The sequence below is a fragment of the Crinia signifera genome, chromosome 19, assembly GCF_055691185.1.
Source record: "Crinia signifera chromosome 19, ASM5569118v1, whole genome shotgun sequence".
Classification (NCBI taxonomy): Eukaryota; Metazoa; Chordata; class Amphibia; order Anura; family Myobatrachidae; genus Crinia; species Crinia signifera.
The window spans coordinates 93,678,505-93,702,652 of record NC_139226.1 but is presented as its reverse complement, the minus strand read 5'-3'; the positions used below and the strand labels follow the sequence as shown (position 1 = coordinate 93,702,652).

The window sequence follows — 24,148 nt, the reverse complement described above, 5'->3', positions numbered from 1 at the left end:
TCACATGTGTCAACATGCGGGACAAAAAAGTGAAATTACCCATGTCGACCTAATGACCTAACCTATGGCGACTTAATGCTGATCGACCTAGTGTCTATCCAATGATCCATACCCAATAAAATATTCCCTCTGCCTTCAAACCAAAGCAGGGAACCTTTATTTTGGTAGTCATTCCCCTCCTTAAATTTATAGTATTGCAGATTTATTTTAACTTTACAGAAGTTTAATGATGAATATTGAATATGTTTAATACCGTCATACACTACCGCCTAAAAAGTTTGGGGTCACTGTTTGTGAAAAGAAAAGCACTGTTTTTTTTTTTTTCAATGAAGATAACATTAAATTAAACAGAAATACTGTATACATTGTTAATGTGGTAAATGACTATACTAGCTGCAAACATCTGTTTTTAAAGGAATATCTAGATAGGTTAATAGAAGACCATTTTCAGCAACCATCACTCAAGTGTTCTAATGGTATATTGTGTTTGGTAATCACTTTAGAAGAAAACCCTTTTGAAATTATGTTAGCAAAGCTGAAAATGGGTTTGCTCATTAGAGAAGCTATAAAACTAGAAATTAAGGCTATTCCATGCGAGGAAATACCAAGAAACTGAACATTTCCTACAACAGTGTGTACTACTACCCTCGGAGAACAGCACAAGCAGGCTCTAACCAGAGTAGAAAGAGAAAAATAAATTTGTGTTTCCATTCTGGCTGACAGACTCCCAAATTTTTGAATCATAGCTGACATGCCTGTAAAGCCCACTTCCATACAGTAACCCACAGTAGACTATGAGGGAGTATTCAATTATTGCAAGATTTTCTGGCAGGCAAAAATCTGCGATATCCGCTCTATTCAATGCCTGTGCCGATTGTTCAACTGGTTGAAAAATCAGGCACAGGCAATAACCACGTGGATCGACGACTTTACAACCAATACATGTGTTTGTGGGTGTTTTCAACCGATTTTTGGGTACGGTTTTGCCCATGACAAGGCTTTGGTGAAAAAGTACAAGTGCAAGTTTTTCAAAGCTGTTGCTTGTCTGGGGTTCTACTAGTCACCAGATTTGAAAGCTGCAATAATATTAAATAACATCAAAACCGAAGTGCATTGTTACTGAGCTGTAAACCATGGCAACTTTCAATAAGTTTTTTTTTTACTTTTGTACTACAAATTATAATATTTGCTCATGCAGGGAAATATAATTGATGTTATTGTCTATTGGCCATTTTTATTTTTTTGATAATAGCTTTGTCCCTTTTCGTGCAACCAGCAGCAAAGTAATGACCACAAAATGCTGTTAAGTCAATTTGCCTTGAACGTTTATTTTGGTCCCAACCCATTATCTACCAATATATTTACTGTAATGGCACTTATGTATTTGCCCATAGCAACCAATATGGAATTTCTGTTATTAGTAAACCTCCACTGAACAAGCGGAGTGAATTGTTGGTTGCTATTGGTTACTGTCCTTTTTTTTACCAGTTGCCCGTCACTGGTAAGTTCCATTTATATGTCTTGCAGTTTACAACTTTATTATTCACCGTGACTGTGAGCATTCTATCAGTGCTAACTGCCGTCACCTCTGACCCACAGGAATAGCCTTCACAGGCGATGGGCGGCACATGGCTCTGGCAGAGAGACGGGACTGCAAAGATTACATTAGCATATTTGTGTGCAATGACTGGCGCCTGCTCAGGGTGAGAAATGTCTTTGTACGCATGTTAGATGTCTGTTCATTTAATACCTACATATCTCAGTACTTAGTTTGTAGAATTTACTACGATGCTTTCAGGGGACTTTCCTGGATTCTTTTTTGGCAGTAAACAAGGTGTCTAAACTTAGCTGCACAATTTCCATCCTCCCCGGCACACGCTCCCTAGACAAAGCGTCCATAATGTGAAGTGATTACATTAATTGGGGATGAAATACCTTCCGTCCTGCACACATTATCCTTTTACAATGCGCTGATTGGGGAGTGGGTGGCACCTGGCCTGTAGTTAGTTGGTTTAATAATATTTAATATCTGTGTGTTATATTATGCAGCTGACAAGTGTGACACTCAGAAACTGTCCACTATCTCAGAGGGTTTGTCACACTTGTACATATCCTTGTTCAACAAATATGAACGCGGCTGCCTGGTATTAATGTGTGCCAAAATAAAAGCCAGCAAAAAGTATCATTCCTACAAGCCGCCAGAGGTCGGGCGCAGTGCAATATATTCTAACCATTTACAGATGGAAAAGACTCGTTATAAGGGAAAACTGCTGTCAAAGTGCTGGTTTTCTGATTTGTGTGTAGAATTGTAAACGGGAACTTAATTAATTTGTGTTAATACCAATAGTAAGCTCTCACGAGCAGGGCTCTCTCTCCTCATATCTCTGCCACTCTGATAATTGTGTCAGTGTTCTGTCCCCTGATGTCTTTATTTACCATGTACTTGTCCTGAATGGCATTATACTGGAATTCGTTATTTTCTTGTTTTTCTCTTTTCTATGTATTGTAATGCGCTGCAGAACCCTCGTGGTGCCATATAAATAAACAATAAGTGGTACATTCAGATTATCAAGAAAACAATGGATTGATGAGACTATAAATGTTTATACTTGACCGTAACTGGGGGTCAAGTCGCTATGGATACCAGATTTTGATGCCTGGCTACCAGATTATGCAGGAAGCAGGAAAACATTTTAGATCGACAGTCAATGGATTGACTACTATTGGTCAACAAGTACTAGGCCGGCACGGTCAAAAGGTCGACGTAGTGGTTGACACCTTAAATGGACAACACATAGCAGGGAGCTACCTCTTAGGCAGAGAAGAGGAACTTCACAGGTTTGGAAAAATGCAGGGTTCTAGAATGAACACTGCTATACCTACAAAACCATAGCAACAAACACTATGGGGGATATTCAATCCCGGGTCACGACTGTGGGGATGTCCCGACAGGACAGCGTGACCCTGTCCAGTTCATGGCCCACTTGACAGCAAAAACGGGGCATTTCAGCAAGATCCGGCCGTAAGCTCCACAATTCCCAGCCTTGCTTTTAAAGTTGGGCTCGTTTTGACATGATGACTGTACAGTGCTGTCGGGAAAGACTGCATTGAATATGAACCAGTCACTATTTCACCCTGTCGGAAATAGTGGCGGGGATTGCATACCCCCTATGCTGTAAATGCTGCATGAACAGAGGCCTCATAGTCACTAATTCTCCGCACCCATAAGCAGTCCGGGTAGAGGAGGTAAGCGGTCTACAACTGCACCTCATACCGGTTACAACTGGTCACACATGTATATATTTACCAGGCTAGCTACTCTGGGGTTAAGTACCACCACTGACCACTAGAGGCCGCTCGATGCATCAAATTACTCACTTGTCAAAGTGAAAGCAATTTTTGCAGGGACACTGATCAGTTTCAAACTTGCTAGATATGGAGAGAGGGAGCTGTGAAGACAGAGATGGGAGGTAGGAGCAGACAGGGACCGGGGGTGGGGTGGAGAGTTTGTGGGCTAATAACTGTCACAGCTCAAAGTAAAAACGGTCACAGGTGAAAGTACATTGCAGAAGCCGTCATTGTTATGGTCTTTTATCTAGTTTATCATAAAACTAGGCCGGGGCCATACAGGTCTCATTAGTTTATTTTCAGTTCAGTAAATGAAGCTGTACCGGCCCGTGTTCTATCACCATGCGCGTCCTCGCTGCCCCTCCTGTCAGCAGTATTGATGCACTTTGCACAAGTTGTCTCTGGGAACTATTAATGTCAGAACAGACTCATCTCTTCCCCCTCCAGCTGTCACAACATGTACTTGAGGCGATATGATGACTCGTTCCACTTCCACTCTTTCATTTCGTTCCACAAGAGCCTGAGATCTGGACGTCCAAATTTTTTTGTGTGTGTTTAAAATAATGCAAGTTTATTTATTAGAGGTTCCGGATGAATTGCCCGGTACTTGTGTATTATGACGGCGCCCACGAAATCGGCCGCAAATCGCATGGAAAAATCGGATGCGATTTTGCGGCCGATTTTCGACCGATTTTTCACTTTTTCCGGCCAATTTGCATGCTGTTCCATTATTGCACACCTTGCACACCCCCGATTTCCATCGTAGTGCATCGCATGCAATATAGTGGCATGTGATGCATGCCATGCGATGCATGTGAAGCGATTCGATTTGTAATTGTACAATCACCCTGATGGGTGCTTACAATGTTAAATGCACCGCCATTGTTAACGACACCCCCACTAACAACGCCAACCCGAAGCGTGGCGAGCGTAGCGGTACGCGTCCTCCGACCTTTTCATACCCCCACTATCCACGTCGGCGTGGAGTTGATTTTAGATAGTGTGGCGAACGCAGCGAGCCACCGAGCCCGAAGCGTGGCGAGCGCAGCGAGCCCTGCGAGGGGACGCGGAATACATGTAAAGTAATCCGCGTCCCCTCGCGGGGCTCGCAGCGCTCGCCACGCTTCGGGCTCGGTGGCTCGCTGCGCTCGCCACACTATCTAAAATCAACTCCACGCCGACGTGGATAGTGGGGGTATGAAAAGGTCGGAGGACGCGTACCGCCGCCCCTCGCCACGCTTCGGGTTGGCGTTGATAGTGGGGGTGGCGTTAACAATGGGGGTGCATTTAACATTGCAAATCACATCGCAAATCACATCGCATCGCATGCCACTTGCTGGCATGCGTTGCTATGCGATATTTAATTGTACAATCAGGGGCATTTTCCCGAAAATCACATCGCATAGTACCTGGGGGTGTGCAAGGATGGAATAACATGCAAATCATCAGGAAATGGCTGAAAATCGGCAAAAAATCGGACGCAAAATCGCATCGCAGATAAAATCGGCAGAAAATCGGCCGATAAATCGGATGCGATATCGGATGCGATTTGGATTAAATCGGGCGCCGTTATAATACACAAGTACCAATTGCCCTTTATAGTTCTGAATGAATCGATCTTATTGCAGAGCTCTCTGTCCCATTAACGTCTTTATCTAATTGTAGCATTTTGAGACCGACACTCAGGACCTGACCGGCATTGACTGGGCCCCTAACGGCTGTGTCCTCGCTGTGTGGGACTCGTGCCTGGAGGTATGGAAACTGTATCCTGTTATTTACAGGCACATAGGCGTAATCCTTCTCCACGTAGACTGAACATTTGTGCAAACATGTCGGAGAATGGAAGGCAAACAATGGCTGCTACTGCGCTTCTGTTTTGGTAAACAAGCACAGCTTATGTTAGGGTTGATTTCCTATGTGTCACTAATATCACAATGGGGGTGATTCAGGTTGGTTTGCTTAAGCAAACTCCTTTAACCTTTTGGGTGGTATACTCTGGAGCACTCAGGAGTTCAGGCGCCCGATGCCGCCGCTAACGTTCCCGAGCCTGCAGCCTATGGTCACTGCTGTGACTGGCGGCTGGGGAGGCAGGGGAGCTCCGGTGTATGAAGGCGGAGGTGAGGGGAGGGCCCTCCTACGTCTTGTGGTGGGTTTTGCTGTGGCAGGACAGACTGCCCTGGTAGGTTTGTCCTGCCCCAGCAAACCCCCCCCCCCCCCCCAACTCAAGGAGTTAATATTTGGTTATCAGTGGCGGGAATACTGACTTTTTATTCTGAAGGGGAGAAAAATCATTCGATGATCGGCGACCATCGAATCCTTTCTCTCCCCTTCGGCCGCATGTGAGGGGATGTGTTCTTATACATGCTTATACGCGCTGACCTGTTCGCCAAACCTTGAGTATATGTACTACGGGCTGTACGCATGCGCAGTCTATCGATAATCGCCGGCCTGCGAATTCACAGCTGTGGGATTTAGGTTTGTCTCATTGGTTTGGCTAAATCATATGCGTAACAATGCAGCGGGTTGCGGTTCTGTAATCATGGGACTTGGGCACTTATTGTACTGTCTTCTATCCACAGTACAAGGTGTTGCTTTATTCATTAGACGGGCGCCTGCTGTCCAGCTACTGCGCCTACGAGTGGTCTCTGGGCATTAAATCTCTCGCCTGGAGCCCAAGCAGCCAGTTCCTTGCTGTTGGCAGCTACGATGAGAAGGTATGTGACTGGCGGTGTTGGGCTATGGTTTGCCAGTGGAAGTATACGTCGCCTTATTATACATAACTCTGCTTCATCAGGTTCGAATCCTCAACCATGTTACATGGAAGCCGATCAAGGAACTGACACATTCAGCTACAATATCCAGCCCAAAGACTGTATGTATTATTCCCCCCCCCCCCCCCCCTATCCCCTTGCATGATGGCTCTATGAAAAGTTATCTGTATACTATGAAGGGAACAGGAGCCTGATTCAGTCCTGATTGCGCCCAAACAGAAAGCCAAAAAGATCCCATGCAAATCTGCCATGTGAATTGTAGATGGATCGCTAGTAACTGCAAATCCAAGTGCAATTCCCAAACCATCCAATGATTTCCCCAGTCTGTGCAAATGTGTAACTCTGACTCTCTTCCCCAACTCTGGGACCGGCTCTGACGTCTCAGATCCTCCCTTAAAAGACCTGGGCACCCCTACGTATTTCCTGACACCCCCAGAAAGTGGCCGGTTACCTCCCCCAAATATGGACATAAGAACATCATTCAATGTATGTGATGGACGTTTAGATAAGATAGATAGATAGGTAGGAGAGTTAAAGATATATAAATAGATGAATCTATTTCTATAGATATATCCATCTAAAGATCATCAGCTGTGTCAGGTGTAATCCTGCTCTTCACCAGAAGAGGGCAGCATATCATTGTTGGCAGAGTAGTTTTGGAGGAGCTGTCCCTTAACCTCAGATGCACCTTTCCAGGTGTTAAAGGACCTACTTTATATTTGCCGATGTGTGTAATTGGCAAAGCTGCTTCATTTTCCCAATTTCTAAACCGTTTTCATTCTTTACTTTTTGCTAGTAGGAGCTGAGTGCTGGGGGCCCGTGTGTGTCCCCAAATAATGTATAGTACAATAATAATGCATATATACCCTGTATATAGCATATTGATCAGTATTATAGGTTGCAAGATGTTATTGCTTGTTAGGATACTTACAGTGTTTTTGTGATCTAGAAATTTCTCCATTGCTAAAAAGATGATCCCCTCAGTGTTCTCGAATATCCATCTGATGCTGCCCTCCAATATTGACTAAAAACCCAACGGGAGCTAACCACTGTGAAAGTAGTCTGCAGGTTCTGGTCATTGACACCAGTGCTCGCAGACCTCAGCTGTTCACAGGAGCTGCGATGTAAATCATGAGTCAGCTCAGCACTCCACCATGCGAAAGACTGACCATGCAATCTGCCTATGTGTTATACCGCCACCTGTAGGAGCAGCAATGATCTGCTGCCCCAGTGAATTAACTATTCCTTGGGATTGTTCCTCCTGTCACATTTTATTCTGGAAAACAGGCAACCATGTTCTGTCAAAATGCTTATTTGAGTGAGTTGCTGAAATGGACAGAATTACATGAACATGGCATTATTTAGCAATAGTAGCTTCAGGATATTGCCCTAAATATGTTTATTATATATTCCCTTTTTATATACTTCTCACTTACATGTGTTTTAGGTGGTTTACAAGGAGGTGGACAAATGCCAAAGCGCTGTACCTAGCCAGCTTACCTTCCCTCCTCCACGGGGGATCCCCAACAGTCTGTTCACAGTCCACAGTAAATGTAAGTGGTCACCCCCCTTGTAACGTCTCTCACTGCGGTCCGGGAATACCACCCTGACACTGACCTATGGTTGCACACACTGCAAACCTGTGACCTATTAAATATTTGTAAGCGGTTTAGAATTTGATTTTAGAGAGGTCATCTCCATTCTTTTTCTTTGTCCAAGACAAGCGGTCACTGATGTTGCAGTGTGTGTGTGTGTATATCTGTATAAATACATAGGGTACTTGTTTCCTAGAACGGCCACAATCGCGGGCATCGTGTACCTTAAAGTTAAGGTACACGATGCCCGCGATGGACCCGATTTCCTTTGAAATCCGGTCCATTTTACCGTCAAAGGCAAAATCGGGGGCATCGCATCGGTTGCGGCCATTAACATGGCCCCCGACGCGACCGACGCGATGCCCCCGATTTTGCCATAGGCTTCAATGTTAAAATATTTTTTAACATTGAAATCTGGAGCATCGCGTCGGTCTTGTGCCATTATAATGGCACAAGATGAGATGGACTTGATTAAGTCGATCTCACATAGGAAACAGTGTGAAATGGGCCAATATGACCCATTTCACATTGTATATGGCCCCGTCGTCACCCCACGATTGACGCCAACCCGAAGCGTGGCGAGCCCGCGACGGGCGGCGGTGCGCGTCCTATGACCTTTTCATACCCCTACTATCCACGTCAGCGTGGAGTTGAGAATATAAAGTGTGGCGAGCGCAGCGAGCCACCGCGCCCGAAGCGTGGCGAGCGCATGCGTATACCTGTGAAGTTATACGCGGGGCTCGCTGCGCTCGCCACGCTTCGGGCTCGGTGGCTCGCTGCGCTCGCCACACTTTATATTCTCAACTCCACGCCGACGTGGATAGTAGGGGTATGAAAAGGTCGGAGGACGCGCACCGCCGCCCCGCGCGGGCTCGCTGCGCTCGCCACGCTTCGGGTTGGCGTCAATCGTGGGGTGGCGGCGTTGAGGGGGTAAAATTGGGGGTCTGGGGAATATTTTACATTGAATCCAATGTAAAATAGGGTCCCAGGGACCCTATTCACATTTGATTCAATGTAAAAATCGGGTCGGTCGCATCGCATGCGATTTGGTCGCATGCGATGCGACCGACGCGATTTTTCCGACACGACCACCCCGATGCAAATCGGTGTGGCCGTGCTAGGAAACAAGTACCATACATAGACAACATTGCATACTCCCTATATATGGATAGACACCACTCAGACCTATTATAGCTGATTTGGGGTTGTTTTGTCTTTCCTTATTGTCATGATATCCTGGGTTGGAGAGGAATTCCCGCTTTGTTAGGGTCTCCAGATCTGATGACTGGACTATAGCTTGGAACCCCTTGGCCATTCCGTACGTCTGGCCTGTATCACAAGTACCTGGCTTGGCTCGGGAAAACAAAAACAAGATTTACGGTGTTCTCTATTATGCTTTTTTGCATGTATCTTTTCTTTAAGCCTGACTGCAAAGCATTCTGAACATCATCAAATTGTCCTTGCTGTCAGTATACGCGGCTGATCTGATACAGCCGAGATTGTAGCATGGATACAAGTGAAAATAGCCAAACCTTTACCCCTTTCCCATGATACATCTTCCTGAGAATTGACTGTAATGATCCCTGGGGTTTAGGTGACCAGTATATAGTGTGAGGAGAACATTAGAACTCTAACCTGCTTCCTCAATGACCTCTCTACAGATGAACTCACAGAGGTGCCAGTGTCCTTGCGCGCCATCAAACCCGACACTGATCGCGCCAATCCAGAACTTGGCATCGGACTGTTGGCTTTTAGCCCTGATAATCGCTACTTGGCAACCAAAAATGGTAAATCTGTTATTTTAAATAGAATGGATATTATTTCATATGCTTTGGTTTTATCGCTAGAACTGTTCTTTTATACTTACAGTGGCTGAATCTGGTGGGGGAGGTCTGCTGCTGCTTTATGAGGATAACACTGCTTACTATGTGTTGCAGTAGCTCCTGCTGTCCACTAGGGGGCGTAGTGCTAATGATCCGTCCGTATGCGGCCGCTCCTGATCAGCAAAATATAAAACACTGATTTTATTTGTTTTAAATCTTCAGTGCACCTGAATGAATGTGACCCAGGACAGACCAGCAGTCCAGGGGACAGGGTCACTAGGTCTACCCAATTTATGTTGACACCTGTAATAGGTTGATACAAGCATTAGGTCGACAATGGGAAGGTCAACAGTCTATTTCATGCCCTAAAACCCACTACGGGCTGTGGGTGAATAAAATAGTGTTCAGCAGTACAATTTGATGGTGTCTATGTTGACCATATCGACATTCCGGACCACAAATTTGAAAAAATCATGTTGGCTTTCCCATTGTCGACCTAATCCTTGTGTTCGACCTTTCAACCCTGTCAATATATATAGTGGAGATTTAGTTCATGAATTGATCAATGCATTTAAGCCTGCAGCCCCCCCACTGTTCTGCAGGTCCTAACACTATCGCTGAAAATGGCTACAATACACATAGCTATCACATCAATGTTTGATACCAGGCATGCTATCTGGTCTGAAGCTCACAGCACACTTTGCTTTTATAGGTGAGCAGCTACCAACACATCTGTCACTAATCATCTAGGGAAATGGCTAACACAAGCTATGGAATCTTAGTTAAAAACAGGGTGCATGAGAGAATGTGACACCACAATAAGACTAATTTAACAAATTAATCTAATAAACAATATATACACTTCGGCACTCACCTTTCCTAGTTTTGGGGTGCCCTATGGCTTGTGACCACATTGTTTAAACAGACATTGTAGGGGCTCTGCACACACTAAATTAACTGATAATAAATAGTGGAGATTTGGTTCATGAATTGATCAATGCATTTAAGCCTGCAGCCCCCTTCACGGGACCCCACTGTTCTGCAGGACCTAACAGGATTGTGGACATGTGACACCCACATGAGCTGTATCGTTGTACCCTATTTGTGTTCCCACCACTGTGTCCCCTTAGACAACATGCCATTCTGTGTCTGGATTTGGGACATGCAGAAGATGAGGCTATTTGTAGTGTTGGAGCAGACATCACCTGTGAGGTCTTTTCACTGGGACCCCGTCCGTCCGAGGCTTGCCATCTGCACTGGAAATAGCAACGTGTATTTGTGGTCCCCGACTGGCAGTCTGTCCGTGCAAGTGCCGGTGGAAGGTAACTCTTGCCTATGAATGAATACATTTTAGGTGCAATATGCAACAAAGGACAGTGTGTACCACAGTGCGCAACCTTGAAGCAGCCAGAAAGGGTAAATACCAAGATGGGATTTTCTTCAGTATCCCAAAAAAGACAAATATGTGCAAAAAGAAATAGATATAAACCCTTCTACCAGCGCTAGGTGTGATAAGGGAGTGATTATACTTCCCTATGGTATGGGTCCACAGTGGCTTCTGATGGAGCAATGCCTCCTTGGATCCTTATATCATCACCAGGATGATTTCCATATGCAAAACAATTATATACAGTATCATCGCATAAATTGTATTTTTAATGAGGATTGACAAGTAAAAACATCGAATATGGATAAAAACATCAAGATATGTAAACAATGGCACACAAATATAAAGTGACTCTGTGCAGCAGCTATGAAAGGGGTAGTTACCAGATGTTATTGAACTGTGTTGCAAATACAGTTCAAACAGGCGTGGGTTAAACCAGTATGGGTCCCGGGTCTCATACAGTCTCCAGGCCTGCAGGTAGGTGCCTTCCACGGCCGCACACAGTCGCTCTCACCGACGCGTTTCGGATCCACCTGGATCCTTTTTCAAGGTGTGATTTGAGTGCCTGGGGGTGCCAGTATTTATACTAAGAAAGTCCCAATCAAGTCCATATCGCCGCGGCTGTACGCCGATTACCGGACTTCCGGGTCCGCGAACAGCCGCGACGTCACTTCCGGTGACGCGGATCGCGTCATTTCCTATGTAGACGGAGATCGTCATTCTGGGTGTACATGAGGCCACTTCCGGGTGTACTGCCTGCTCTCCCTGATTCCGGTATTTACTTCCTGATGGGCACTGTTTAGGTTCATATTGAAGTCCGATCACATGACTATATGAAAGCCATATAATGTGACATGAATGACAAATAATGTCCATTTCCAAGTCCATGTTGTAGCATATATATAAAAGGAGAGAAGACAAATGTATGAATGGCAATATGATGACAAATATATGAATAGCAGATTAAAATAAAATAAAAATACATATTTATAAAAACCATTTTAATTCAAAATCCGCGTTTATGCCATTGGGTTTCAAAGTGTTAAAATCATAAATCATTTGCATCTCTGCTTTTGCAAGCTGAGTGCTGAGATCACGCCTGCGGGAATTGCCCTCAATGTATTTGATACCCATAAATAAGTTGATGTGATTGATGGAGCAGGCATGATAAGTTTTAAAGTGCTGAGACAGGGAGTGGGTTTCCACACCTTTTTGGATGTTTCTAATGTGTTCACCCATACGCACTTTAAATGGACGTGATGTCCTACCTATATAATACAAATTGCATGTGCATCCAATGGCATAAACAATATTTTTGACATTACAAGTAATGAATTCCTGGATTTTATGTTCCCTTCCATTTATGGTGAGAGTTTCCACTTTTTTGGTTCCTTTGATATTTATGCAGGCCTTACAGGACCCGCATCTGTGGAAACCCCTGGTTCTGGTGCCCCTACGTAAATTGTTTGCTGGGTGTAAGCTGTGAGTTAGCTTATCGCCCAGATTAGGGGCCTTCCTATAAATGAAGGCTGGATTATTGGGCATCTGCTAAAAAAAGATCCAGTAGTGGGGAAGGACTTACCTAATAATCCAGCCTTCATTTATAGGAAGGCCCCTAATCTGGGCGATAAGCTAACTCACAGCTTACACCCAGCAAACAATTTACGTAGGGGCACCAGAACCAGGGGTTTCCACAGATGCGGGTCCTGTAAGGCCTGCATAAATATCAAAGGAACCAAAAAAGTGGAAACTCTCACCATAAATGGAAGGGAACATAAAATCCAGGAATTCATTACTTGTAATGTCAAAAACATTGTTTATGCCATTGGATGCACATGCAATTTGTATTATATAGGTAGGACATCACGTCCATTTAAAGTGCGTATGGGTGAACACATTAGAAACATCCAAAAAGGTGTGGAAACCCACTCCCTGTCTCAGCACTTTAAAACTTATCATGCCTGCTCCATCAATCACATCAACTTATTTATGGGTATCAAATACATTGAGGGCAATTCCCGCAGGCGTGATCTCAGCACTCAGCTTGCAAAAGCAGAGATGCAAATGATTTATGATTTTAACACTTTGAAACCCAATGGCATAAACGCGGATTTTGAATTAAAATGGTTTTTATAAATATGTATTTTTATTTTATTTTAATCTGCTATTCATATATTTGTCATCATATTGCCATTCATACATTTGTCTTCTCTCCTTTTATATATATATGCTACAACATGGACTTGGAAATGGACATTATTTGTCATTCATGTCACATTATATGGCTTTCATATAGTCATGTGATCGGACTTCAATATGAACCTAAACAGTGCCCATCAGGAAGTAAATACCGGAATCAGGGAGAGCAGGCAGTACACCCGGAAGTGGCCTCATGTACACACAGAATGACGATCTCCGTCTACATAGGAAATGACGCGATCCGCGTCACCGGAAGTGACGTCGCGGCTGTTCGCGGACCCGGAAGTCCGGTAATCGGCGTACAGCCGCGGCGGTATGGACTTGATTGGGACTTTCTTAGTATAAATACTGGCACCCCCAGGCACTCAAATCACACCTTGAAAAAGGATCCAGGTGGATCCGAAACGCGTCGGTGAGAGCGACTGTGTGCGGCCGTGGAAGGCACCTACCTGCAGGCCTGGAGACTGTATGAGACCCGGGACCCATACTGGTTTAACCCACGCCTGTTTGAACTGTATTTGCAACACAGTTCAATAACATCTGGTAACTACCCCTTTCATAGCTGCTGCACAGAGTCACTTTATATTTGTGTGCCATTGTTTACATATCTTGATGTTTTTATCCATATTCAATGTTTTTACTTGTCAATCCTCATTAAAAATACAATTTATGCGATGATACTGTATATAATTGTTTTGCATATGGAAATCATCCTGGTGATGATATAAGGATCCAAGGAGGCATTGCTCCATCAGAAGCCACTGTGGACCCATACCATAGGGAAGTATAATCACTCCCTTATCACACCTAGCGCTGGTAGAAGGGTTTATATCTATTTCTTTTTGCACATTTTAGGTGCAGTTTAGTACAAGTGCCCTCAAAGCCAATGGCTATCTGTTGTATTCCCGGTAACTCTGCCCGGTGATAAAAAGTAAAACCAACCACGGTCTTTTACATGCCGATTTCTCGATTTTTGCCGGGGAAATCACAGATGCCTTCATGTTGCAGCTATTACATTTACGTCAATAGCTGCTGATTTTTCTGTTAACTTATTCTGGGGCAGATGTATTAAGCCTGGAGAAGAGATAAAGTGGAAGGTAATAAAACTCCTGACTGTCATGTTACAGGCTGGGTTTGTAAAATGACAGGAGCTGATTGGCTGGTGCATTATCACCTTTCACTTTATGTCTTCACCAGGCGTAATGCATCTGCTTCTCTGTCCCTAGCAATATTCCTGCACCTGAGCATTTCATAGTGGTAATGTGATGACAGCCTTCCGTTCTGCCAGGTTTCCGAGTTTTCATTGGTAATCTGTCATTTATAGCACGATGCCTAGAACCGAAGATACGTTCAGAACTATATCCCTGTCTTGCACAGCGGTACCCAGACATCTCTCTGCTTATTAAACTGCTCCGTGGGCAAGCTGGGAATACTTTACATTACGTTTTGTACTTTCTGCAGAGAGTAAGATCCCTTACCTGTGTTAAAATAAATGAATTAACTATTTTTAAACTTCCTTTGGTGAAGAAATATTTACACGTGCTTTTATCATGCTGGAGGAATATCGTATATTTACTAAACTGCTGCTTTCTAGAAGCGTAGATGTTGCCCATAGCAACCAGTCACTTTTATCTTCTAGAATGTTCTAGATAAATAAGTACAACCTGATCGGTTGCTATGGGCGACATGTCCTCTTCTGTAAACCGGCACATTAGTATATGTACCCCAAATGTAATGTATAAGGTGTGCCCAAATGAAAAGGAGACTTTTGCAGCCGCGGCGTCGTATCTAATCGCAGAGGGTTAATGCGCTTGCTGATAGACGGTGCAGCATTTTCCCCAGTTGCACATGTGTAGTGAGAGGCGTTCCCTCAGTTTCGTCATTCCTGGAAAGTTGTTTAGCCCGTCGGATGCCTGATGGATTCCTCCAGATCAGCGCAAAGATCGGTTATCCAATTTCTTTGCGCAGAAGGCGAGCGTGCTTCAGACATTTATCGCAGGATGAAGGCGGTGTACGGAGAGCATTGGACACACCGTATATATTAGTCAGTGGGTGTCAATTCTCATCCGTTCCTTTATAAGGACTCGCCCAGTTACTGCTTGCTGGTTTTTACAGTATTCTAGGCCTCCCACGCTCGTATAACACTATAAAAACATTATATGTACATAATTATCATGGATAATTCTCATGTATTTCTCTATCCAGGTAATTTTAATGTGCTGGCACTGGCATGGCACCCGCTTGGCGAAGACTCCCTACTTCTCATAAGTAAGGATCATCTATGTCTGTGTTACTTGGAGACTGAAGATGAGCAGTGACCTCATACGGAAGCTATCGTAGGAAAACATGTTTACATAATGAACTTAGTACGCCGGACGTAGTAACTCCAGCCCTGAGGAATCTGCAGCTATTTATACGGTCATTCCGGGATCATTGTGTCTGCGGAGCACACTACAAGGCGGCACAGTGTAAGGAATGCAGGCACGCTGTATAGCTGCTGCAGGGCTTCCGTATGTGTTCCACCCACAGCAATGCTATTTATGGCCGACTGCTAAGCAGCCTGCGAACTTAGACCTGTGGTCCCTGTACTAGGTGTTCTACTTGAGTAACACACGGGTTCTAGATTGGAGAGCCCTTTATAAAGCCTAACATTCCATGTTAATAGATTGTAAATAACATTTGGAGATATTTATGTTTATCAATAAACCCTTTTATCTTTTTGAGAGCCCGATGTATTCAGTACATTTACATAATACAATACAAAGACAAATGTGGAAAATAATATAACTAAGGAGACGGAGTGATTCAGAAATGGGTGCAGTGGCTATGCGTTCTGCTAATGCCAGCGCTCCAGCATCCGTCTGCAGATGTTACAAACTCTGGTATGTTTAGAATTTAAGGTGTGCAGTCCAGTACACCCCCCCCCCCCCTCATATATGACAGACGTAGGACAAAATCTGAGTGATTGTGGCAGACAACATCAGACTTATAATATATTAATCTACAACAATATTCATATAAATCTACAACAATATTCACAACAGACTTTAATTAGTAACTTCAGAATTATTGTGTACAGATTATATTTGAATATATTAAACTCTTCTTATATTAATATGAATTCTGTATTTACCGTATTATTCGCTCTATAAGACGCACCTAGTTTTAGAGGAGGAAAACAGGAAAAAATGTTCTGAACCAAATAGTGCAATGCCCGCTCCTCCCCTTGTACTTGTATGCCCGCTCCCCTCTCCTGGTACTTGTCAGCAGCTCACAGGTCCAGGCAGCGGGGATCATGCAGTGTGCTATGGAGTCCGTTTGGCGAATGGGATATCATCGGCAGGGTCCCTGTGGCAGATGGGAACTAGTAGATGGATACATGTTAGTGTAGGAGGGGAGGGGGCGGTATCGGCGGAAGATGGCGGCTAGGCACGCCGCTGTGCCTGGCACCTCCAGTCTACCTTCCGCCGGCGGAACAGCACTGGGCAGCCTGGCTGACCGTGACTGCTTTTTCTTCTCCCGCAGGAGTGTGACAAGATGTCTGGGACCGCTATCTTACGGAATCCCCAAGCCGGGCCAACTTCATCTATGGCGGCGGGAGACGAGTCCTCTGGGATGGGAACTAGTTCCCATCTGCCACAGTGACCCCGCCGATGATATCACATTTGCCGAATGGACCCCGCAGCCCGGACATCTGTAAGCTGCTGACGAGTACCAAGGGTGCGGGCTCTGCTGCAGCTCCTGAGATGCTGGTGCAGCAGCAGCATCCAGGAGTTTTTTGTACTTTTTTTTTTTTTTGCTGTATTCGCTCCATAAGACTCACATACTCCCCCCCCCCCCCCCCCCCCCCGACCTTTTTGGGGAGAAAAAGTGCGTCTTATGGTGCGAAAAATACGGTCTATAAAGCATTTGTGTGGGTTGGGATTATTGGTCGACCCAATGTATGAAGGCGGGGCAGCAGCAGGTTTCTTCCGCTATCTGCACCCAGATCCCAATGCGGTTATGATAAATAGCTCGTATCACTCTGAATCCCGCTCGCTAGAGTGCAAGCTCTCATGCGCAGGGTCCTCTGATCTGCCTTACGTCACATCTTTTTCTGAATTATTGATTTGTTCTGCTGATTGCATCCATGAGATGATTATTCTGTGCTGCACCCGTGTGCATGTTATTACCTTTACTGTGTTTAATGTATGTCCTATCCGGAGGCCTGGTAGCCGATTGGAATCTAGTACCGCACGTTACTCTGTCATGTGTAACCTAAATGATTCACTGAGTCACTCGTACAAGATCAGCCGCTTTAAAGCGAGGCATGTGCAATCGAATGCCTTACGAGCATCTTTCATTTCTCTCTGGGGCTATGTTACACCTCCCTCTGGAAGTAGAAGTATTTCTCTTATACGGGAAGATTCCTTTTTTTTTTTTTTTTTTTTATATATATTAGGGTTTAGGAGATATGTGGTCCTTAAAATCAAATAAACTACCCATGTTACTCTACCTTATACCTGGGTCGGCTGACCCGGGACTCCAAGCCAGGTATTTACCTGGGTTGGATCAGAGACACAGCTGGGTCCATGGGCAGTGGAAACGGGTAACCCAGGTTGATGCGGCCGCTGGGAGATGCTCTCATCTGCCAGCACAGCCCTGGCCCTGCCTCCCGATGAAGTCGGGTCGGGTGGCTAGTGCGAAAGCACTTGCAAGCCAAGTGGAAAAGGGTTGTAACTCTAGTAGATCTGTCGTTCTTTAAAGCAGTGGTTTCCAGCCTCTTCCATACCCCTTGATTAGTCATTTAATTTGGGAGTACCCCTCCTCTCAATTGGAAATATCCACAGTACTTCTGAGTGGAGTGGCAGTGAGCGGTATGCTTGTCCTTATATTAAGGAGTAGCGGAGGAGTAGTTTGCAGGCAGGAATAGGGTTACTCTGTCTGGCCGCTGGCTGTGTACTGTCTCCGGGGTTCCCGCTAATGCCTGTAGGATTAATGCCGCCGCTTCCTCCACTGGGCAGATGATCACTGATGTCTAAGGGCAGCGCGGGTAGCTCCCAATGGATTACTCATCGGGCAAAAGCACGAGGAGACGCTGATGATGCTGCAGATGGAACCGGAAGTGATGCAACGTAATTAATCTCCACGGCAACAGGAGACTTCGTCTGCCATCGGGTGATTACTTCTTCTTCCTCCATTACCAACATTATTTTCAAGTACCCCGAGGCAGTCTGCAGTGTACTCCCAGGGGTACAAGTACCCCATGTTGATAACCACTGTTCTAGTGCACAGGTTCTTGGATTCGGTCTGTATGACCCCACACCGATCACTTTTTCCAACTGGATTTTTAAAATGTGACAGTTGGTGATGCACAGTGCTCCTGCCAGATGACCTGCGTGGGGTCCTCAGGACTGAGTTTGAGAACCTCTGATTTGTAGGTATCTGCGGGATACTAGACTGCCTGCATAATGGTTTCTGCCCTATGAAGAAGGTTCCGTAGTGTGGCAGCAGTCTGTGCTCCGGTTGGCCAGAACTTTTGTATATCTAATAAGTCATGGTTTTTTTCTCTCCCGAAGACAAATATTGCCAAGTAGTGGACGCAGCCTGAATATCATGGTGGATCCCTTGCCTCCTGTGATTATCGGATGATAATGATTATGTCCTACCCTAATCACAAGACTGCTTATATGGTGGATTTGGTCAGACTCCCATAAAGAGGGGGGGGGGGGGGGGGGTCTTTGGTTCACAACTGGAGACTGTATATTAGTCAATGCTCTTGGGCCGAATTTATGTTTGCACGCACATGCCTACAGAGCTGTGATTTCTCAGGCTGCGGACATGCTTATCATGATATCAGATGACCAGTTGCTCACTAACTGCCGTAGAACTACAAGCCTCAGCCTTTCCTGAGCAGCTGTCAATTTTACTATATATATATACAGAAGTACCAACACACTCGCCATTCCTAGGAATGGGGTGCAAACAGCACCCACATCCCAGGGTGGGGTGCAGTGGCCTGTGACCACACACTCTAGTAAATACAAACACAGGGGGCCCAGCACTCACTACAACAAACTAACTCACCTTAACATTCAAATAATCAATAAATAAATAATGGGGTTTTAGTTCATGAATTGATCAATGCATTTAAGCTTGCAGCCCATCGCCAAGGGACCCCATTTCACTGCAAGTCCTACACTAAACAACTGGTTTTCTTGGGAACCTGGCACCTGCTTACACATATATATATATATATATATAGTTTTTAAATGACAACTAAGCCCAGAGATGTTTGTATACAATTTTATTATACAAAACACATCAATCTGTGATTTTTTTCCCAGCGTCTGCTGATTCCCGAGTGTTGACTCCAGAGCAAATGTGTCCTGGCGTATTCCTTTATTGCTTGGTTTTAGATCAGAGTTATAAGCGCGCACACTTTCTGCCTGTAAACAGAACTTTCACATTGAAATAAGTTGTCTTGGACACTCTTATTGAGCAATGTAATAATTACTAATGGCCACTAGATGGCAGGCTATAGCAGCTGAATGAAGGAGAGCTGGAAGGAGCTGATACCTTACTTTTTATTTAAGTAGGACAAGGTTTAATTGCCATTGGATATATTACAGTTTGTCTATGGGGAGCGAAAGTGGTCGAAAATTGTCCACGTTACCTGTATTATTTGAAGTGCTGATTGTGAGTGCAGATATAATTGTGGTGGAGCTGTATACAGACACCGGTGCTGCTTTTTACATTGGGAGTTCGGTAATTAAAGATCCACATTATACTGTTGAGTGCAACAGAAGGACTGTCATGGAGGTATTGCACACCCAGTGGTTTCTGAGCGGCACCAGGAGACTTTGGTGGCCAGAGGAGACACCACATTGCCAGCAGTGTGTGGACACTTGATACCCGGTATATACCTGCCCCCTAACTGGCCAGACGTCAGCTAAATGTAATTGTATTGCTCAGCTCCTATACCAGCTCTACACAAACTGCTACTTTAGGAAGAATTTCTCCATGGACAATCTTACATTGGTCTGACGATAAACAAGCAGCACATTACTGGATCGCCTGGCTAATTTACTAACCCTGTGATATGTAAGCATAGAGGATTTCTCCACTGACATACGGTATAGTTTGTGGATTTTTATAGGACTCTCTCTCTTATAGGTAATGACTTGTTTATACACAGTGTGTTTTAATAATAAGGGGTAATAACTAATTGATGTGGAATCTTTTTGGTTGTCCCTATTGGAAGACATATGGATGGCCGGTGGTCAGAATCCCAACAATGGTCAGGAAAGTATACGTACCCCACCTCTGCCCCCCCCCATTCTAACGCTCCACCGTGCAGCCTATCCCCCCCTTCTTTTAAGTGCCTCATTTGCCCCTTCACCAGCTTGACCCCAACCCGCCCCGGTATACTTATATGCGGCACACCGGCAGTCAGGGACCTGATGAAGCTGTTTGCGCTGAATTATGTCATTGTAGATAACGTGACGTGGGATAGGCATCATTGACCACCCAGAGCTCACCGTCCTTTGGAAACAAATAGCAGGGCCCTCCTACCTCTATGTCGCTTTGTTTCTACCCAGTTTGTTTTATCACAAAAAACAATTTTTGAAGTCTGCTCAGGCCATACAACTCCCGTCGTACTTCCTCTTAGGGGAAGCGGTACATCTGTCAGAACAGACTTAGGTCTACAGTCATTAGGTCGACCCCGGAAGGTCGACTTGCCCCAAGGTCGACAGGGTTAAAGGTCGACATGGGTCAAGGTCGACATGACTTAAGGTCGACATGTGTTTAGGTCGACAGTCATTAGGTAAGTTTTCACTTTTTTTTTTTTGAGCCGACATGTGCCGACAGGCGGTATTTCATGCCCTACCATCCACTAGGGCGTGGTGGGAGAATAAAATAGTGTGCCCGAAGCATAGCGAGCGATGCGAGGGACTCCTCCAACTGTGTCCATGTCGACTGTGTCGACATTCGGCTAAAAAAAAGGTGAAGACCTCATGTCGACCTAATGACTGTCGACCTTAAGTCATGTCGACCTTTAACCCTGTCGACCTTGGGGCAAGTCAACCTTCCGGGGTCGACCTAGTGACTGTAGACCTAAGTCTGTTCTGACAGATGTACTGCTTCCCCTCTTATTCCCTACATAAGGGTAATAACAGATCTAGGTACCCATTATTGTCCCGCTAACGTGGGCTCAGCGAGGGTTTAACTGTGAGAATATCAGAACAGGCAGCTAAGAGGTTTTGGGGATACAAGAAGTCTTTACAGTGGTTGGAGAGACAGGCTTACGGGTGGAATCCACATTCGGGGCGCTCCAGCTGAGCCAGGACTGTTCTAACACTGAAAGAGTTTTCCAGCATTCATTGAAGTGGGTCAGGCAACGCTGCCAAGTAGACCTGCTCTTACTTATATAGGGGGTGTAGGCAATGAGCGCTTGTCGGCTGTTATTGCTCCCACATATGTAGTACAGTACACATTTTGCAAGTAGGCAGCCTGTATCCATGTGCTTGGTTTGATACACCTCACCACGCCCACAGGGTTTGCTCGCACGAATCCAAATTGGTACATGAGATACTTGTCTGTCACACCCTCAACGAGCATTGCCTGTGTGGTAATGCCTGTGTGCCACACCCTCACTGACAATGCCGTAACAAGGGTGGGTCGAGACTGGTGCGTACCCTGGCCAATGTGACTGTCCAGGCAAAGGGTGCGCCCCCCTGGCCAGGGATGTGTCCAAATCAAGTCAAATCTCACCCTGATCTTCTGTCCCCTGCTCACTGTCTACCCCATCCATGTCACCGCAGTCTGTCTGCCACTCCCCTTTTAGAATGTAAGCTCTCACAAGCAGGGCCCTCTCCCCTTGTTCTTCTTCTCTTAAATAAACCATTTTCTACGCCATACCCCATTCTACCCATAACCCTCAGTTTCTGCCTCCCTGATGCTCATTTCAGTGTCCTGTCCCCTGATGCAGCAATTTTATATACCATGTACTTGCCCTACATCAGGGATGGGGAACCTTTGACCCAGCATGCCCTGCTACAGTTTTAGCATGACCAAACAGCAAAACTTTAGCAGGGCATGCTGGGATGTGTAGTTCAACAACAGCTGAAGCACCAAAAGTTTTCTTGTTTATATAGGAAACAGCAACTTACAGTGCAGCAATGAAGGGATTCTTACCTGCGCTACATCACGTAGGAAGAAGTTCCTCCGTTCTGACAAGTTCCATTTCAGACACTCTGAATAAATGCACTTCAATGTGACTCTGGCACTTACGCGGCACTGAATGGGAGTGTGCGCAGATCCATTACATGCATCTCAGGAAATTTCACGCCGTTCTTCACAGGAGAGAAAAATGGAAATCTATTTCAGGGAGGGGGGGGGGGGGGGGGGGGGGGGGGGGTTCCACACAAGACGCTGCCGACTTCCTACTACTATGCCCGAACGAAACCAATTGACATTTTTATAATTGAATGACTTCTTTTCATTTAATAGGAAAAATAAATATTTCATTCCGCTGCTGCGTGTGCGCTTTATCCGTGGTAAAGTCAGATATTGCTGCTAAAAGGAATTTGTTGCTGTTACGGGAAAGTTGCATAAACTCTATAAATGTGGTCTGACGATCTCAAACTTTTGTCTCTGTTCTATATTCTTCCTTTTGAAATCAATTCTAGAAAAAAAGCCTTTAGTGCCTTCTTCGGAGATGGACACAACCTGGATGCATGGTCATGTGGTGGTCACAGAGACTGGATCATTTGTGGGTGGTAATGGGGGAGTGGCATCAAATGACGGCGTGTCGCGACCATATTTCTGCAACGCCGCAGTGACTTTGGTGTCTTATGTCCAGCGGTGATGTGGCATGGCTTTGCAGTCTTACGTTCTGCGGTGATGCTGCAGTGGCTTTGGTGTCTTATGTCCAGTGGTGATGCGGCAAGGCTTTGGTGTCTTACGTTCTGCGGTGATGCTGCATGGCTTTGGTATCTTATGTTCTGTGGTGATGCCGCAGTGGCTTTGGTGTCTTGTGTTCTGCAGTGATGCTGCATGGCTTTGATGTCTTATGTTCTGTGGTGATGCTACAGTGGCTTTGGTGTCTTACATTCTGCGGTAATGCTGCAGTGGCTTTGGTGTCTTACGTTCTGCGGTGATGCTGCAGTGGCTTTGGTGTCTTACGTTCTGCGGTGATGCTGCAGTGGCTTTGGTGTCTTACGTTCTGCGGTAATGCTGCAGTGGCCTTGGTGTCTTACGTTCTGCGGTGATGCGGCAAGGCTTTGGTGTCTTACGTTCTGCGGTGATGCTGCATGGCTTTGGTGTCTTATGTTCTGTGGTGATGCAGCAGTGGCTTTGGGGTCTTACGTTCTGCGGTGATGCTGCATGGCTTTGGTGTCTTATGTTCTGTGGTGATGCCGCAGTGGCTTTGGTGTCTTATGTCCAGCGGTGATGCTGCATGGCTTTGGTGTCTTATGTTCTGCAGTGATGCTGCATGGCTTTGGTGTCTTATGTTCTGTGGTGATGCCGCAGTGGCTTTGGTGTCTTATGTCCAGCGGTGATGCTGCATGGCTTTTGTGTCTTATGTTCTGTGGTGATGCTACAGTGGCTTTGGTGTCTTACGTTCTGCGGTGATGCTACAGTGGCTTTGGTGTCTTACGTTCTGCGGTGATGCTACAGTGGCTTTGGTGTCTTACGTTCTGCGGTGATGCTGCATGGCTTTGGTGTCTTACGTTCTGCGGTAATGCTGCAGTGGCTTTGGTGTCTTACGTTCTGTGGTGATGCTACAGTGGCTTTGGTGTCTTACGTTCTGTGGTGATGCTACAGTGGCTTTGGTGTCTTACGTTCTGCGGTGATGCTACAGTGGCTTTGGTGTCTTACGTTCTGCGGTGATGCTACAGTGGCTTTGGTGTCTTACGTTCTGCGGTAATGCTGCAGTGGCTTTGGTGTCTTATGTTCTGTGGTGATGCCGCCGTGGCTTTGGTGTCTTACGTTCTGCGGTGATGGCACAATAGCTTTGGTGTATTACGTTCTGCGGTGATG

General features: G+C 45.4%; 1 protein-coding gene across 2 annotated transcripts in view; it reads left to right on the top strand.

Moving 5' to 3' along the window:
* WRAP73 (WD repeat containing, antisense to TP73) overlaps positions 1-15,848 on the top strand; it is a 57,947-nt gene extending 42,099 nt beyond the window's left edge. The window contains exons 5-12 of one of the 2 annotated variants that reach the window (XM_083162931.1): positions 1,600-1,703; positions 5,014-5,100; positions 5,928-6,062; positions 6,143-6,220; positions 7,567-7,672; positions 9,376-9,501; positions 10,668-10,859; positions 15,329-15,848. In XM_083162931.1, coding sequence (XP_083019057.1) covers positions 1,600-1,703; positions 5,014-5,100; positions 5,928-6,062; positions 6,143-6,220; positions 7,567-7,672; positions 9,376-9,501; positions 10,668-10,859; positions 15,329-15,441 — 941 coding nt within the window. In that variant the 3' untranslated portion in view covers positions 15,442-15,848. Of the gene's footprint in view, positions 1-1,599; positions 1,704-5,013; positions 5,101-5,927; positions 6,063-6,142; positions 6,221-7,566; positions 7,673-9,375; positions 9,502-10,667; positions 10,892-13,978; positions 15,309-15,328 lie in introns of those variants that run through there. The other variant, XM_083162932.1, reaches the window with a different exon arrangement.
* Positions 15,849-24,148: the final 8,300 nt, after the last annotated feature.